This window comes from Mercenaria mercenaria, chromosome 15 (assembly GCF_021730395.1).
Source record: "Mercenaria mercenaria strain notata chromosome 15, MADL_Memer_1, whole genome shotgun sequence".
NCBI lineage: Eukaryota > Metazoa > Mollusca > Bivalvia > Venerida > Veneridae > Mercenaria > Mercenaria mercenaria.
The window spans coordinates 41529685-41549694 of record NC_069375.1 but is presented as its reverse complement, the minus strand read 5'-3'; the positions used below and the strand labels follow the sequence as shown (position 1 = coordinate 41549694).

At 34.4% G+C, this 20010-nt stretch overlaps 1 protein-coding gene across 4 annotated transcripts in view; it reads left to right on the top strand.

Moving 5' to 3' along the window:
• LOC123552095 (discoidin domain-containing receptor 2-like) overlaps window positions 1-20010 on the top strand; it is a 108687-nt gene that overhangs the window by 75686 nt on the left and 12991 nt on the right. For all 4 annotated transcript variants that reach the window (XM_045341503.2, XM_045341489.2, XM_045341496.2 and 1 more), the window contains exons 3-6: window positions 4093-4234; window positions 12342-12431; window positions 17215-17362; window positions 19810-19947. In XM_045341503.2, coding sequence (XP_045197438.2) covers window positions 4093-4234; window positions 12342-12431; window positions 17215-17362; window positions 19810-19947 — 518 coding nt within the window. The remainder of the gene's footprint in view (window positions 1-4092; window positions 4235-12341; window positions 12432-17214; window positions 17363-19809; window positions 19948-20010) is intronic.

Below are 20010 nucleotides of genomic sequence, written 5' to 3'. Positions count from 1 at the left end.
GACCAAAACAATGACTGTCAGTAAAATGCCGAATGACCAGTTGGTTATTCGCACTAGAATATGCAACTGGCTCTCTTGAATGTTTCCAAGACGGACCTATACGTTGAAAGTGTCGGAAATCGATACGAAAGAACAAAATATATGTAAAATTGAATTATTTTATTCATATGTGTCTGGAAAAATCGGCTTTTCTGAAACATATCGCGAATTGGCAACTGGCTCTCCTGGTGCATTTTTAGACTGTTGAATGCATTTAAAGGAATAAATATTAACATTAAAGAACGAAACAAGGACTAGACTGATTTCTTTATCATTGTCGACCAAAACAATGACTGTCTATAAAATGTTGAATAACCAACTGCCTACCAGTAGGCAGTTGGTTATTCGCACGCGAATTGGCAACTGGCTCTCCTGATTGTTTCCAAGACGGACCTGTACGTTGAAAGTGTCGGGTAATGATACAAAAGAACAAAATATATGTAAAATTGAATTATTTTATTCATATGTGTCTGAAAAAAAGGCTTTTCTGAAACATATCGCGAATTGGCAACTGGCTCTCCTGGTGCATTTTGAGACTGTTGAATGCATTTAAAAATATAAATACTAACATAAAACAACAACAAAACAAGGGTTAGAATGAATATTTTATCATGTTCTACCAAAACAATGACTGTCTGTAAAATGTTGAATAACCAACTGCCTACCAGAAGGCAGTTGGTTATTCGCACGCGAATTGGCAACTGGCTCTCCTGATTGTTTCCAAGACGGATCTATACGTTGAAAGTGTCGGATATTGATACGAAAGAACAAAATATATGTAAAATTGAATTATTTTATTCATATGTGTCTGAAAAAAAGGCTTTTCTGAAACATATCGCGAATTGGCAACTGGCTCTCCTGGTGCATTTTGAGACTGTTGAGTGCATTTAAAATAATAAACACTAACATAAAACAATAACAAAACAAGGGTTAGAATAAATTTTTTATCATGTTCTACCAAAACACTGACTGTATGTAAAATGTCGAATAACCAACTGCCTACCAGTAGGCAGTTGGTTATTCGCACGCGATTTGGCAACTGGCTCTCCTTAGTGTTTCCAAGACTGATCTTTATGTTGAAAGTGTCAGATATTGATATGAAAAACGATACAAAATGTCATATGGAATAATTTTATCCATTTGTGACTGAAAAAAAGCTTTTCTGAAACATATCGCGAATTGGCAACTGGCTCTCAAGGTACTTTTTGAGACTGCTGAATGCATTTTAAGAAATGAAGATTAATATTAAAGAACAAAACATGGATTAAAACAATTTTTTATCATTATGTTTTAAAACGTAATCAGACTTGCTTATACATTTTGAATAACCAACTGGCAACTAGTAAGTAGTTGGTTATTTGAATGTTCAACTACCAACTACCAACTGCCTACCAACTTTACTGTCATTCTATTTAAACGTACGCTGTCAGGGATTTGACCAGCGTAATTTAGAAAGCCTGTTCAGAGGATTTTTCCGTGGAATCTAGCTACTTAACCAATCGATCTTTAATGAAATGTTTTTCCTGTTCTCATTTGTAGCACGTTATTCTCTTATATTCTTTTTCAGTGATTGATTTTTTGTTGTTGTAAATGGAAGTAGTTTATTAAATTACAGTAAGCAGGGAGAATGTTCTATATATTAACCAGAAATAACCGTTAGAAACACATAAGTTCTACTACCAATCACCCTGCTTTTCTAAAAGCTTTATAAAAACAAATTTGAAGCATTTGAAACACATTGAATCCATTATTTGCGTTAGTAGTTTTATACCAGATATTAAACAATTTACTTAGGCAAGCCTAAAATCACTGGAAAATGCATTTTCCCATACTTTCTGCTTGGGGTAATTTGATAAGAATTCCATGAGAGAATCGACTATCTGATTTGTTTTGCTGAATGTGCGAGGTGCAGAGACTTACCCCTGAAAGGTCATCAGTATGACATTGTTGTGGAACAGAAACGAGTTATGAACGCAACAAATTCTTTTACTCGATTATCGTTTATTTCATTAGAGAGACGATGCTGTTTAAACGTTCAGTCGACCCATTTCCTTTTGGCTTAGAAACAATTTGCACGATGTTGTCGTGCGTTGGCCATACACGTTCGATTGTTTAGGATTTTAGCATTATATTCAGTAAACACGGTTAGGTGCCCTATCTTATATGTAGAAATTCATCATTAAGCATTAGACAATATAAAACGAAACCATGAAACAGCGTACCAAAGGAATCCGTGTAAAAGGAACGGGTTAAAAGAACAAGTATAAAATTCCGACCTAAGGCTTTAAAGTTAAATCATTATCCAGAGCGCTTTGTTTTTTAATGAGATTTTCTGAACAGAACATTCTGCCAGCTTGCCCTTCGTTTTATTTTGATTATAAAACCTTGGTATTGATCTCGAGACAGCGAGAATGTCGCAGAAATATTTGCAAAGTCTTCACTTCTATCTTATACGATCGATACGTGTGTGAGGCATAATTACTAACTTTGATTCAATTTCCTTTTACCGCGGTATTATAGAAGCGGCAAGATTTGGCGAAAAGATGTGCGCGAAGCTATTGTTAATATTGTTGGGAATTGTTTGGTGATTGAAAACCCGTCAATCAAACTGTAGAGTAGAGATTATTGTTTGATGAAAAACTCCTATGGGCCATATTGTGAGGGAAATCTATCAGATATTCGACAGTATATTGGATGTTGACAGTTACGGTATGTCAGGAAGATTCACTCTGATGAGCTCCTGTCAGTGTCTCTCCGGGTTGATCAATGACCAGACAATTGTAAAACTGGATGAGATTGGCATGATTAAGTCCTGTACACTTTATTCACTAAAGACAGATATTAAATCAGACGAATGCATAATTTTACAGTTGCAAAATGAATACTTTACATCTCAACAATGAATATTTTATTTCTTCGGCACGAATAAAACAACATTATGTCTCCTCTGGCAGACATTTAATAATATGATTATTTCTTCTTCGTAAAAGAGGGACCTCCGTGGCCGAGTGGTTAAGGTCGCTGACTTCAAATCACTGTGCCTGCTCGCGATGAAATAATGCACGGAGGGGCACCTGGGGGTCTTCTTCCACCATCAAAGCTGGAAAGTCGCCATATGACCTATAATTGTGTCGATGCGACGTTAAACTCAAACAAAAAAATCCTTGAAAAGGATGTAACCCAACGCAGTTTTTTTTTCAAGGTACCCAAGTCTGGTTACTTTTCTTTTTGAAGATGGTTAAATGAAATTTTGTTTGTCTAAAGTATAAAAACAATGCACGAATTAAGTCTCTTTTAATCAAGAACAAAAACCATGTACGAATAAAGTCAAAATGTTTAAATAAAGTCCAAAAATATAATGAATAATGTCCAGAAAATGTCAGTTACAAAAATGGTTACACCTAAGGTCTAGTATCCAACCCTAGTCATGAAATACTGTATGAATAAAGTATAAAATGTACGGATAAAGTACAAATGGGTGAAGCGGAGTGCAGAAATGGGAAAAAAAAATATATGTAAAAAATTGTTAAACCTAAGAGCCAAGGTACGGAACAATACGGGAGAATCTATTGGATATGTCCAAGATTTACACCTAAGGTCCATCTTTTGACTAGATTGTGTTGGTTCTTGATTTACACAGCCATGATTTACATCAAAATTGGTCAAATGCGTTACTTTTGGAGCTCAAAGATAAAAAGGATTGTAACATGATTATATTGCGAGTTAGCATAATTATTGTAATCACATTGATACATATACTCAGTTCCAAAAGAAAGGGTGCACTTTTTAAGTTTAAGTATTTCAAAAACTTCCCCGACGTTTTTGTTTCATTTTTTTTTCATACACTAACGCTCAGGTATAACTCAAAATCTAAAATGCACACCAATTTGTTTACGAACTGATTTAAATTTTGGTACCAAACATTATAAGTTTTCATGAAAATAACCGAGAAAAAAATAACAGAAAACTAAGTGCACACTTTCTTTTGGAACTGAGTGTATGCTGATATGTCATCAAAATTATATAAATATGTTATATTCATTCTAATTCCAGAATTAGAACAGAGAAAAACGGAGGCGCTTGGTGTCCGAAACAACTTGTTGACAAAAACTCCTACGAATATCTACAAATCGATCTTGGTAAACTCATGGTCATCACAAAGGTCGAAGTTCAAGGTCGTTTTGGAAATGGAAAGGTAAAGAAATCTTCTTATGACCAGTACCCAGGAATTTTGTTTCTTTTTCAATGGTATTTTAGTTATGTCATGACAGAAGCCCATGGGATTGAACTTCAAAGAGGATTAAATATTACAGGCCGTATTAATTTTTTATCGAATTTATTTGATTAAATGAAGAACAAAATTTGTGAAATTTTTGCCCCGAGGGCATCCGTGGCGGACGCCAAAAAAAAAAGTCTGAATGTATTGTGCAGTGCGTTCTCACATCCAGCACCGTCTGCGTACATATGGCGCTTTTGTTTTAATTTCAAATAATTCGTAGCCTCGAGCAAATTTTCACTTGAATCGACAAAGTTCATTAGAATTTCATTTCGCTGCAAATTTACTATGTAAATTGCAGTTCTGGGTTTCGTTTCTTTCACATTCGAATTTAAGACAAACCTTTTCCCATTCTCATCCGGGTAATTGCTTTGTTTGCTTAAAACGCAGACAATTCGTTGCAATTATGTAATTACGGAAGTTTTTTCTCTTCTGTAAATTAAGGAGGCAGCTGTTCCTCTACAGAAAATGAAAAGTTTCTTATTTCAGAACATTGTTCCATTTGGTGGGAGAGTTGTAAATCAAACGAGACAAAAAATAAATCAAGTTGATACCATAGAGTTGTAACCCTAAAAGGAAAAAAAATCATACGCTTTAAGGAAAAAGTACATATTAGGGTTGATATTCTTCGAAAATTAACTTACCGGAACAAATCATTTCTTTTATGTAATTTTCGTCTTCATAGACCGAATACATGTACGATTCTTTTTACAAGAAAAGATGACGTTACTTTAAGAGTTTGGAACTACAGCGGTAATATTTTAGAACATTCCTTACAGACAGTGCCTTTTTTTCAAAACATATACGTATGAAGTTAAAAGCTTTGAATTGCGTGCAAAAGTCCATAATATTTCTCAAACATAACTACATTGTAGTTATAATATTTTATCCACAATTGTGCATACTTAAAATCATTTAATATGTTCATATAAAGCAATTTTATCAAGGAAATGTAACTCTTCTTGGACATGTAGAGCAGAAACATAATAGGGGCATAGTGTATAGGATGTTTTCTAGAATCCATCGTCCTGTACTAGAGAATACATACGGTCTAGTACGAGAGAATCCATAGTCCTGTACTGCAGAATCCATCGTCTTGTATTAGAGAATCTGTCGTCGTGTACTAGAGAATCTATCGTCTTGTAGAATCCATCGTCATGTACTAGATAACCTATCGTCCTGTGTTAGAGAAAGTCGAATCCATCGTCCTGTACTGCAGAATCCATCGTCTTGTATTAGAGAATCTATCGTCCTGTAGAATCCATCGTCATGTACTAGATAACCTATCGTCCTGTGTTAGAGAAAGTCGAATCCATCGTCCTGTACTGCAGAATCCATCGTCTTGTGTTAGAGAACCTATCGTCGTGTACTAGAGAATCTATCGTCCTGTAGAATCCATCGTCATGTACTAGATAACCTATTTTCCTGTGTTAGAGAAAGTCGAATCCATCGTCCTGTACTAGGTAACCTATCGTCCTGTGTTAGAGAACGTCGAATCCATCGTCTTGTACTAGATAACCTATCGTCCTGTGTTAGAGAAAGTCGAATCCATCGTCCAGTAGAATCCATCGTCATGTACTAGAAAGCCTATCGTCCTGTGTTAGAGAAAGTCGAATCCATCGTCCTGTAGAATCCATCGTCATGTACTAGATAACCTATCGTCCTGTGTTAGAGAACGTCGAATCCATCGTCCTGTACTATAGAGCTAGAGAACCATTCGTTCTGCACTGAAGAGCCCGTCGTCCTGTACTAAAGAACCCATCGTCTTGTACAAGAGAATGACATTTGTCTAGATAATGTGTATACCTTCCATTGAGGCAGATACACCTTGAAAAGTTCATGCTTGTAATACAGAAAGTGTTTTTCAACATATAACTTTCATTTAGGTTCATTGATTCGCACAAATGTTTTTCATTCTAATATCGCGTAAAAGCAATCTCTCAATTTTGCTTAGTTAATAATTACTCTTCCGAGTTTGTAAACTGAAATCGACTTTTAGCATGACTGAGTCTATAGATCGCGATATATACTTTGTGAGCGAACATGTCAAATGGGATTAGAATATTGTCGCATTATCGTTCATTGGCGTGCAAAGTTAATTAATATCGTTCACTGTCACACAGTTAAAAGCAACTGATTTCGTCTTTACTTAAAGTATTTCCTTGATACATAAATAGACGTATGTAAAACCATATAAGAAGAGTTTCTTAAATTCAACATTAAGGTGTTTCTTAAGTGGCATCCCAAAATACTTCATGGAAGCGGGTCTACTTCGATGTGGATTTAATATGTCAGTAAAAAGGCACTAAGCGTTCTCGTGATGCAGCAATTTGCTAAGCGAAACTTTCTGTTAAGCAATAAATCGGATGAAACCTGCTCTTATGCGGCCCAAAATAGGTCTAAAACAGTACTTTTTGCTTCATTTGTTTACGTGATGCTGGCGGCTGTAAAACTAAATCATATAACACTAATAACGTGTGACTTCTCGAGAATCTCGTTAACGTTACAGCGAACATTAATTTTCTCGCGATGTCTCGCGGAGACTGCGGGTGCTATTTTCTTTACGTTCATATCCGAGTTCATATATGGAAAATTGGCGGTAATTACGAAGCTCCAAGAGTGAGGTATTCTTAAGTCAGATGCCGGAAGATACTGGATAATAAATGGCCAAATAAGGCTTCTTCCATTAGATAGGCATTAATTGAAAATTGCCGCATGATTCTGTAGAACGTCGTTAGAATGGAACTCTTTGATTCCTTTCAAGTCTTATTTGTGATGAAATTCTTCGGATTTTAAAAATCTAAAAAATGAGGATAGATATCGAGTGTTATTTAATGCAGCGTTAAAAGACCGTTATTCACAAATTTACAATAACTAAACTTTAAACCACGACTGTTTTAATTTACTGTATTAATTAATTTCATGTTTGTGCATATCCAAGTAGTAAACAATTTCAGCTTCCGGTTTATGCAGTTTCTACCCAGAATTCCCATTCGTCATTTTTTTTTTAAATTACTGGGAATGGTCTTTTCCCCAAGGTTAAACATGATAGGGACTTCAAGTAGAGTAGACAGCTCCTAATTTCGCATAACAATATGTTATTTAAAATTTCTGTAAACGCCGTTGATTATTGATCAAACAGTATTACAACTTGCTTTATGAAGACAAATGTTTCCTTTATGTCAAAATTACTAAAGATTCGGAGAACCTCGCATTTATTCATTAAGGAAAGTTTGACAGCATTGTCCGAGATAGCACACCCTTGAGCATAATAAACCATCATCTTTTCTCTTCCATATATCATAGCTGTTCCAGATCTATTTGATTCAATTATCACCATGTACGGCTGTGCGAAAAATCTCACTTGACATGGAGAGCGTTTGATTATACGTACTGCGTATGATATATGAGTAACACGTTAGAAAGCCGGCGCCATAATACGAACATGAACCTATTCTGCTATTCTCCGCCATAATCCCAATAGAGCATGCCTCAAATAGAGAAATAAACCATAACCAAATTACCGCGGAATAATACAAAATTTGTCCCGATTGCCATGTGCGATCTTATCAGCGAGATGAAATTTACTTAATTTTGTATTATTTATATGTGCGTGCACAGAATAAGTTTGAAATTGTTTGATATACGGGTCTGTTATGTATTCTTCATGGCGGCTTTTGATGTCTGTTGTTTAGTGGTGGTGAACATCATTGAAGGAGCCGAATAGTAGTCGTTTTATAAGAAGTTGTAAGAGAATCACAAAAGCAAAAGCACTAACACAATGTGACCATGATACTTATATAAAGATGTTGCCTGTCTGTGTAAAGAAGAGCTGAATTACTCGGCAAGCCTCTTTTGACCTTTCTTTGTTAACTTTAAAATTTACATTTGTTTCAATTTTTTAAGAAACTGGGTTTCCAATTTGATAGAACTTTTTGATTTTTAACATTACCTCTTTATTATAAATATTAATAAAATAAGAAAGGACTTTTAGTCCATGCCAGAATGATACTGCTGAACAAACACACATTTTAAAACGAGTGGTCTTAACAAACTCCGTAATTTTTTACCAGTTAATTAAATTAAATATGAAAAATTGAAATATTCGTATAATTATCCCCACTACCCTCTGTGTTTTTTTCTTCTTTTTTTTTTGAACATGGCACCATTTTTGTTAAATACGTTACAATGGCCTGTGAACTTGGAAAATATCTGAACTGAGCCAAGATATTAGGATGAGTCACAGAACGGCGCTCAAATTTGCAAGATGACAATTTATTGCCAAGAAAGGGGCTCATTTCTTCATTACTAGAAAAAAATCTTCTTTTGAAATATGCACGAACGGGCGCTTTCAAAATAGGACGTTTTTGTGAGAAGAAAGACATTAATTGAAAAATATTGGATGTTAAAGGGCATCTAAGACACGTATTCCAGACAATTGTGAGATATTACATTAAAACATATAATTAGAACACTATCAGTTTTGCAAAAAGCTCTTTGTTTTCTTGTTTTATGGTCAACAAAATACGAATTTAATTACACCCGGCAAAAAAAAAAATCACGGTGTCACTGTGCGAACAACTTTGTCGTAAAACTTGTTTGTTCCATCCTAATTTTAGTTTTCGGAATCGCTGGCTCAGCAGAGGACGGCCTAAAAAGCATTTCTGTCAGTTGAAGCTGACGAGTGACATTTATAACCCTCGTTAAATCTGCACATTTTCCCAAAGATCAAGAATTCGCTTGAAAATATATATGATTACCACCAACTATGCAAATTGGGCACGGCTTTATATCGCTAAATGACAGTAAATGGTCGGGATTATAGTCTTGAAGCTTTTGTGTGAATTTTTATAGCACTGATTCTCATTTGAAGTGCATTGTAAAGATGCTATTAAAGATGTTGCATTATTTAGATGTTTTTTACATTTTTTTTTGCATGTACATTAAAGAGAATGAAGCAGATGGTAATTAACAAGGAATTGCTGACATGCCTTATGTATTTTGGTAGAAAACTTACAGTAGAGAGAATCACACGTATCATTTCATAACTTGTACTATTAACTACATAGTCAGACCTGCAATTAAAGACCACACATGGGTGTCCTCCGCCCCGCCGCCGCCAAAAAGGTCTTTATTTGAATGTGATCTTTATTGACACAAATATCAATTGGAAATGAAATTGGTAGTTTTTAGAGGCCGAGCGGTCCCTTTACAGAGATGTCCATAAGTGCATTTTTTAATCTTACGAAGCTAATGTTTAAGCTGTTTTTTTTTTTTTCATTTTTATTCTGTGCAAAGATGCAACACTTGTGTTGAGTTAGGTAAATATTACTTTGTTTGGAAAATTTGAAACCGTCCTTGAATTGTTTTGGTTATTCTTGGGTGAAATATCACACATTATTGTTTACATAATACAGATATTAATAAATGTATTTTCATAACGTTTTTGTAAAATAATGCTGAAATACTTTTCATTCACAACAGAAAAAACGCAAGACCTGTCATGAATCATCTAAACAATATGTTTATATCATTTCTTAGAAGATTTATCTCCCAGAAACACTTTTAAATTTTCTTCTGTTTTACATTTCTATCAGAAGCTAAACGATTCATAATCGAGCGCTGAGAAATAATTACGCCATTTTGCACACCTCACAAATTTTAATTAAAGGAAGCCTGTTTAAATAGTTTTGCCAAGAATCTGTTTGTTTTTAAAAGGCCGATTAAAGGAACGAAAATTAAATCAATCTGGTATCAGTTTGGCAGAAGCTATAGCTCAAAAGTATTGAAAAGTTTGGTTATGGTTAAAAAAAAGTTTGAGGATATTCAGTTAAAAGTTCTTATTTCACATTATATTATATTCATAATTTGTTTATACACACCCAGTGGCCAGTCATTTCCCGAAATAATTCCAAGTTGGACACCTGGAGTCATCCTCCACCCTTAAAAGCTGGAAAACCGCCATATAACCTAGATAATGTTCAATGATGTGAAAGAATCGTTTCAACAACATACCTTATACAGCTTAAAACGACTACACGAGAGTGAACCTTCTTCAGAAAAACCCTGTTGGACTTATCAGTAATTTGCGACAGAATTTAGGCGGTTTGGTGAATAAGGCACCGGCCACGCTTCCCAGAGCTTTGAAGCTCGAACTTTTAGTACACAGATCGTGACTATTCATGTGATACGTGTATTATTTTTACGAATCAAGCTTCTGATCGAAAAAGAAGAAATTTATTTTTATTTAGCATGAAGTTAAGCCTTTAAGTAAAATAATGTTGGTCATATTAAGAGATCTGAGCGTGCAAGCTCGATCACTGCGGATATTATAAGCTCGATCACTGCGGATATTATCGGGAATGCACGAAATTCATGACGAAAAAACGTCTTTAAGGAATTTCTGCTGATAATCGTCCCTCTTAAATCTGATACTGTGCGGCAAAACAAAGACGTTTTCTGTTTTTCAAAATAATTAATGAATGATATGTATGAATAAAATCTTCTGTATGACTTGCACAAATGAACACTTCTTTATAGGAGAACATAAATGGAATCTTCTGACTCTTCATCATAGGAGAACATAAATGGTTTCTTCTGACAGACGTGTATAAGCTCGATTCCTGGAAGATAATGCCAGTTAATTTCCGCTCTCTCAAACATGTTCTGCGATGACTAAGGCTAGGGGGCTATCGTGTTTCATAGGAATTAAATATTTAAATCGATGTTTATGATTTAAGTCTTCTTCAGTATAGGGCTAGAGCTAAACTGCTCTATATGCGTATAAAGAAATAGCAGATAGTAGATTTTAGCAACGGTCCTCTTTGTAAGAAGTTTATGGCCAAATTAATTGTCTCAGTTATTGCCAGTGAGGTATAGGGAATCTGCTAAAGCGCTTTAAAGGCAATTAGATATGAAAATGGATACCTATTATTTGACGTATTTTAAGACACATAAAGTATCATTGAACAATTATAAATTGTGAAATTGACAAAAAATAGCTATAACATAATATTTATGCCCCAAAGATACAACGGGGTCTGATAGAAGTTTGTGTCTTTTCTTGTCTTTTTAAAAGCCCGTTATTGTCTTTAGAAACGTAAACGACGTGCTACAGTTTAATAGTTTTCTTTCTATTACCTGTTTTGTTTCCAGTTAATATCAGTTCTCAAATAAGGATGTAAAATATATCGCAAGTTCACGCAGATACTTTTGCACATTCAATTTTTGCATGAAATTGACAATTCTGTACTTGACCACGAGTGTTATCAACACAGAAATTCTGAATTTTGAGACCAGTAACACATTCACTCAGTTCTATGAATGTTTCTCATTGCAGAGTTGGTGCAGCCGTTCTGCGCATGCGCGGAATTACTATCAAATGGAACGCACGGCAAAAATACTCATTTTTTTGCATGTCCGCACGCATTTAGTGTATAATGTGCATATTATACTGACTAAAGGTTAGGGGTAGAATCACCATGGTTACAATATATATATATTTAACGGGTGTTTTTGTTCAAATTTAGTTAATCCGGTATATACCGGAGTCTGTAATTTATCACGGGCGCACCAACTCTGTATTTAGTCACAGCCCAGTTCTATATATCACGGGGTTGCAAAGACTTAAAACCTCTTGAACAACTATTACATTCAGTTTTGATGTTGTACCTTTACTTAGAAACGATGTATGATCCTGTTACATGAACTTCTGTCTCACAAAGCAGAAAATGAGCTATAGCACATCTTAAGCCGACCTCCGCTCAGGAATATTGCAAAACGTATTAGGGGATTAACACTGTGCAGGTGTTTGATCTTCGGTTCTTCGTTTAGTCTTCTAGTCTCTTCAATCGTAAAACAAATAATTATGTTTGAAAAACCGAGAATGCACAGTGCAATAGTTTTTATACGTCCCAATCCGTATATTATCCGAGAGTATATCGTGTGTGAATAGAAGGACTTTATGAAAGTACTAAAGTTTGAGTTTTGATATCACGTTTTATTTAATTTGTCTCTTGTTTTTCAGGGTATGGAATACGCAGAAGCATTTTTGCTCGAATACCAGAGACAGGATGGAGGAGAGTGGATACGATTCAGGAACAAATTTGGCGAGGAGGTATGATTATCCAAATACTCATAAAGTCCATTCAGTCATTTATTATTTACTGTCCATCCTCATTTCCCAGTCTGTTCTGTACCCTAACAGAATAGACTGTGTTTATTTTCACTACCAGCAGAGATATACATGAACTCACGAAAACTCTAAATTTACGATATAGCCTGTTAGACTGTATCAACTGGTGTCAACTGGGCACTGTACTGAACCCGAGATCATTTGATAATGATGTGTCTAAGATAAAATCGTTCATAGATACAGCAGAGGGTCCCGCCTGGGAAGATATCAAAGTTCAACAGTAACGTCCGACTGCTAAGTGCAACGTGATTTTTTGACATGGACCCTTGAAGGCTGACCACCACTAAATGCAGACACAATATAATTCTATATAAACCACACTTCTAAACCAGCTCTGCAAATCCAATTTCTAGAATGTCAGATTTTGACAGCCTATCATCTTTCAAAAGCTCATTGTTAGTGCAACAAAAAAAATCAAAAGAAAATAAGGTGTTAATTTTTGTACTAGAAAATGTGACCAGCCGAAAACTCACCATCCAAAATACAGCAACTTTTTTCACTGGTTCCGGCTTGTTGACAGTGGTATCTTTCCACAACTTCCTGTTTTCATAATTACCTTTTATACTCACCCAAAGTGAAGGTATTTCATCTACACAACCTATATTACTTATAGCAGTCAACATCAATTGCATCAAACAATGTCCAATCAAAAATAAATCAGAAGAAAATTGCACTATATTTCAATTGGATCTTCTTTATTTAGTAGTGATCAGCCTGAATGAAGACGAAGACGCTGTAAGTTTGATAAAGCCATGATTAACATTTACATTAAATTGAAAACATTTTGATAGCACTTTCAATAGCAGAGTAAAAGTAAGTGACCATGTCTAACAATATAATTGAAAAAAAAAAGATTTACACGTGTATAAAAAAAATACCTTACAACTTTGAAATTTAAAGACTTCAGGCCTATGGTTTGATATATTCCCACCAACAGTGGTACATGGAACCGTATTATAGCGTTTTCAAAACACATTAAATAGCTACTGACACGTACATAATTATCTTAACATACCGTCTATTTCTTTATAAACGCTGATCAAAGGGACACCGCTAGACACACCCGACTCTCTTAATTCTCAGCACGCTTTGTGAAGGACCACGGGTAATGTTAAGCGTGTCCTTACTCATCTGGTGCCATCATAGCTGTCATTTCTTATTTTCTCGTGCTGCTTTCTATCTTTGTCAACATATTTTCATCCAAAGGATATCAATATTATCAAAGAGTTCGTCTGTGTGAAATATCTGCACAATTCCTTTATATCGGTTGTTAAAATGCAAAAATTTTGGCATTTATTTTCAAAAACGTCTATCGACGCACCTGGTCACCTTTGAAAAGTTGGCAGTAAAATGCTGAAAAGATAAATCGACGCGCAGTTTCGCATTTTTATAGATCCGCAGATGAACATCGATACCTACATTGCATACAATTTCAAACAAATAAAACTATGATTTATCGGAGCCTGTATCAATAGATGTCGAGAACATCGGAAAATGCCAATCATTTTCTTACAGAGGTTTTGATAACCATGATAAGCCGCTGTGGCTTTAAGATGAATGGATTTGAAGAAGAAAAAACCTGAGAAAATCGTTTTGTTGTCTCTTGCAAATTTCTGACATGAATCCGATTATTCATCTGCGGCAAATGATTAAAGGAAAATACTGAAGATTATTTATGATGGAAAAAGATACAATTCGTATACTTTTTCTTTCACCAGCTCTTTGTATCTAGTTTCAAGTTGCGAATTAGTTTTAAGCACTGTTGAATCTTTTCTAGGAAAATACGAAACTGATACTCAAAAAACAGTTGAAAATACGAAACTGATACTCAAAAAACAGTTGTTTGCTACGATAATGGAATTATTTCTAGTTGTTTGAATGCGTTTTTAAACAGAAATAATCCTTTAAATTCTGTAGATTTAAATTGCTGCTGGGAATAAACGCAGTGAAGGCGTTTGATCAAAGCACTTTAAGAATCCTAATCCTACTGTGCATATAACTTCATAACTTCGGCAAAAAAGAACTCTGCCTTCGTAGAGAGACATGTTACAAAAACCACAACTTCTGTCTAAATTACTACATGTTTTTGCTTTTTATTTACATGTAGTCTTTATCATTTCCTTAAAATGTTTACATAAGGATCGGAGATTACATGACTAACCAAGTAATGTTTATGACATTTGGTAAAGATAATTAAGTTAATTCATAAAAAAAAAAGAAATATAATTATCAACTCTTGCTTATTAATTGATTTATTTGTTTATAAATTTAGCTATATATAACTTATAATTTTATGTGTATCATATAGTTTTTCAGTTAAAACAAAACCTGATTGAATCTTATTTACATTTTAATATTTATATTCCCTGCGTAGATTTTGCCTATCACACATTGCTCTTTCATAGCGCTGCAGCGACTAAACGTCTTGACCAGATATTGGAATAACGATCTTTTCATTTCTGATACGGCACCGTGATGGGGCATATCAAAGATTTCTATCAAAGTCGCTGTCTCCCGTATCAGTCGGCGTCAATCAGTCTTACAACGTTGTATGATTAGAATACCCTACTTAATGAGCTGGTAAACAGACTTAACTAGTAACGGATGAAATATGGCCGATATATGCCGATAACGCCGATTTTCTCGTTCCCTTTACGTCTATCATGTAATGATTTCTCCATAATATGTTGTGATTTATGTATTGAGAATGTCGATATTGTCATAATAATTCTCAGAAATTTATTACAACCATTTCCTCGCGGTTATTTGAGACATCTTAGAAAAGCTTTTTATTTCGTTATAACTCTTCCTGACGAGATCAATTTGGCGTAAAAATGCATACACACATGTATTACTTCTGATATATGATTCAGCAAACATGCACCGTAATTTATGATAAGCCATTATATTATGTTAACTCAACTAATTCGCTCTCAGGAAAATATAATTTTTGAAATAACCTCGGAACAGTTTGTCTTTATGAAATTTATTGTATATGAATCATAAAACTTTACGAAGTTTTTATTCAAATATCACGTATTGTGTAGGCATGTAACATACAGAAGACTGCATGCTGTTCAGAAATTGTAGCGAATAATTGAAGATTTATGTCTGCCAGATTCGTAGATGCTTTCTATTCGTTACTTCAAACATCTTAATTTTAAAATGGTTTCGCAGAAATATCATAGAATATTTTAGCCAGAGACAAGTCTAGCGTATCAAATAATTTACATGCTTAGTAAAAGATCTTCATATCTTTATATTGCCTTTGCTGTATTACATTTATTGAAAATTTCACTCTACAAATATTTTTCTTATTTGGTATAGATAAAGGGTAGAGAAAGCGACAGGTTAAGGTCAACCGGTAGAGTAGTCAGATTTTCTGTTACCAGGACTGATAATGATGTCTGACCAACGGCTCTGATCTTAACTGACTTGTAAACAGCATTTCAAGGAGTGAGGTTGAAAGAAATCTAAGTACTTCATTATTGATTATGCATTTTCGTTTTTACTCTCCAGCATGTGCTAAAGAGCTTTCAGGTGTAACAGATCTGAAACTCTCGCAAATTCTCGCTCCATCTCGTGAATACTAAATGTGATCACTTTTATTTTATGAAACACCTTTTTCCTCGCATTTTATTAGTGAACTTGTATATGCTTGCTTATATGGCAAGGGGGGTGATATGCGAATAATTAAAAGTAACGATCCTTTTTTGTCATTTCATGCATTTTATTTAAAGAGCTTATTTTAATTATAACTCCAACAATACAACAAAATACAGTTTTAAATATCATAACTTACTCATTGTTATAGTTGGGTCTTTCCTTTATTTCCTTAGGGTTTAGTATCTTCAAAAAGTATAACTCTAGACAGATGATTTATTCATTCAAAAGATAAAAATACACGAACCAACCGCTATAAAACACGGCAAAGTAGTAAGAATAACAATAATAAAAATGATCTGAATGTTGATACATCGCGTGAAATATCAGCGTTTCATGCAGATATTGTTGCCATAAAACAGCAACTACATTGAAGTTTTTGTCAATATCTACACAATAAATTTCGAAATGTCGGTAATAAGACAACATACCCAAAACATGGCGGTATACTATTACAGAGCATTCATTAATGTAATAACGTGCATCTCTGTGACCGTCCGGTGCTTCAGTCGCAAAGATATAGAAAGGAAGTCCACACCGTGTGCACATTTACTTATATTTCCATCACCCTACCGTAACCACGATTGTCAAAATATAAAAAAAAATATTTTGTTACAATAGCAAAAAAAAAAAAAGCAAGGCAAAAGATTTCCGACTTCTATTTACATTTGTTCATAGACTGCAACAAATTTCATCAGGTTCACACAAGCAAAATACAGTATGATAGCATATTGCTTTTATAACATTTCTCATTCTTTCCTCAGTCAAAATTTAAGTCATTAGTCAAAACGTGAATTTTGTAATAATAAGACAAAATCAAATTATTTCTGTTTCATTTATACAGAAAGAGAAGTGGAAAACACTTACCAGGAAATACGCATGCGCCAAATCTTTATTAAGTACGTAAAAAGGAAACCAGAACAAAGAGTTCAGTTGCCTTATTTAATGAAACCCACGAGATTATCATGTGTTTATCAGGGACTGAAGTTGATGAGATATAAAAGCATCGTGACATTATTGCATTTTCTTGTTGTAATTTCAGAAATTCGAAGGCAACGAGAATACTTATTTAGAAGCCGTGCGTGACGTGTCACCCCCAATTATTGGCAAGAGAATACGGTTTATTCCTTTTAGTCAGAGCCCAAGAACAGTGTGTATGCGAGTCGAAATGTACGGATGTGAAAGAAAAGGTGAGTTTATATTGGGGCCGTGAGAGGTCGCCGATAATATTACTTCTCATGACCAGATTAAGTCAAACCGAGCGTGCTATTATTTTGCTTGGTTGCTTAAGATCTTTTCACAAATTTTATTAATTACCACAACAGCAGTCTTTAAGTGCCGTGTGACGGCTGTAAAAAGTCTTCTTGTTCTTAGACTCACTGTTGTTATATCTTTTTAATCTTACTATAACAGAATTCCGACTAGGCTTATGCTTGGTTGCGTGAGGGCTGTTTTACATTTCATTACATGTCATGAACAGACTGATTACACCGAGTCTGCCATTGCTTTGCCTAGCAGCTTTCTATGCGACCAAAGGATGTTCTCACAGATTTAATCATATAAGTTTTCTTGTAAATAGTTTGTCCAATATATGAAATAGATGCAATTTTGTACACAGTTATATTATACATACTAGAACGGGTTAGCTTAAACGGAAAGCTGTACACTACTTCGTGAGAGCTAAATAATGCCCAGTTAGAAAGTCAAGACACTTATATATGCCTAAACAATGTTTTAACCATATGTCAGAATAAAAAAATTATTGAGTGGGTAAATAAATATGCAAATGTTTGAGAAATGTCAAATGATATATCAGATCAGACTTTTTTGAATTCTGTAAACTTGAATAAACATGAATATTTGATATATTTAATATACATGTATTCTGAAATTAGCATAATGTGAAATTAATAAGAATTGCTTTTGACAGAAAAATGTCGTCACGGAGGTGTATGCTCATGCATCACGTGCGGTGTGTAAAATTAAATTATATCGCGGAAAATATATGGTAGAATAAATGAGGCAATTCGTAATGTTGCTGACATTTTACGTTATCAAATAATTTGTCTGTGAAAGCTCGTGTCTGGCAATATCCTGGGGAGAAAACGCGCATCTCGAAGTTTATAAAGTATGATTTCTGCAGACGTCTTGGGTGATTTAAGACCCAGGTTGAATAATCACCACTCACATCTGAAAACTGGGATTGGGAGTGCAGCATGTTTCTAGCAAAACGTTAATCATAATCTTACTTATGGCCTACAGTATTTGCAATGCACTCTGGGTAAGCACAATTCCAACACCCAGAAGAATTCTACGAAGCTGAAACCATTCTCATTCCTTAATAAGAGCGTGCATGTCAACTTTCACATGTCCTCTTTAGATCCACGTTGCGACCGGAGAAAAAATATATCATGCCCCTGCATGTTCACGCATTCTGAAGCCGGGAAAAGTTAAAGTGCTTATACACTAGTTCAGGATCAATAGCAAAAATTTGATGAAAGTCTATTTGTATAAAATTATCAGTGCCAGAGGAAGTCCCACCTTTTTCTCCCGCTCATGTAGATTTTGTAAAAGGATTACGTTCAATGACAACTTAATTACCCGCAAAATGACATTTAGAAAATAGAATGGCAATGTTATATATTCTCTGATCTCTGTAGCTTATGTGTACGTACAATAAAGTAAAAATTCCATGACAGTAACAAATACAGATAGATGGCTGATGAAAGGAATATTTTCAAAATCCGCGGCTTAAATCTTCCTTTCATGTTTTACATTTATATTTTTTTTGTGGTTATTAAATACTCTTGCGTAACTTCGAAGCATCAAGTTTATTCTATAATAAGATTTTTTTTATTACTTGTTTATCAAATATATAGCAGAATTTTATTGCTCCTATAATCACCTCCAAGTGATTTATTTTATGTATGATATCAATACTTTGTACCTTTTCCTGTATCAAAGATTTTTTATCGTTTCAACACCTTTCCCTGTTTTATGTGCAATATGTATGCATTTCTGCCATTGTTCTAAATGTTTCAAAGTTCAGTTATTGATTAATTTGCACTTTGTGTCAATATCTGCAATTGGTTGATTATATATATGAATGAAACTTTACCATTGGTCAATATGCATTGTTTAAAATTCTAGCATTGGTCAACATACAGTTTGTTTCAGAGTCTATCATTGGTTAATATGCAACGTGAGTCAACTCCAACCAGTGGTATATCATTTTATAGCATTTATCAAATTTTGCAAATGTATATTAGGTTTAACCAATGGATGAATCACATTATTTTATTGGTTGATATACAACATTTATTGTTGGCTAAGATATGTATTTTAAATTAAGCAATTACTTAAACGGTATTAACTTCTACATGTATTTAAATTGATTTGTTAGAACATGCCCTGCTCTGAGTCGCTTCCGCCAAAAAGTGGCAAATTGCTGCTGCAATTCATCTCCTTTTATACTGCGGCGACGATATACATGTTGTGAAATCTAAACACGAGTGCAGTACAACCCGTTTTATCTGCCACGTTATATTACCAAATTAAATGTGTCAGATAAAAGAGGATGTCGGTATGAACAGGTTATGTACAAACATTACTCAATGCGTTATTTTCCGTTCTCCAGATGGTTTGGTATCCTATTCAATGCGTCAAGGAGATACACGAGGTTCAGAGACCGACTTCTTTGACTTCACGTACGATGGTATACGGGATAAAAAATACCTTAACCATGGACTAGGTCAGCTGACAGACGGCGAAAAAGGTACCAGATAAATTTGTTTTGCAGTTTTATCACATTCTATTTAAATCGTAGCTTTTAAAATTG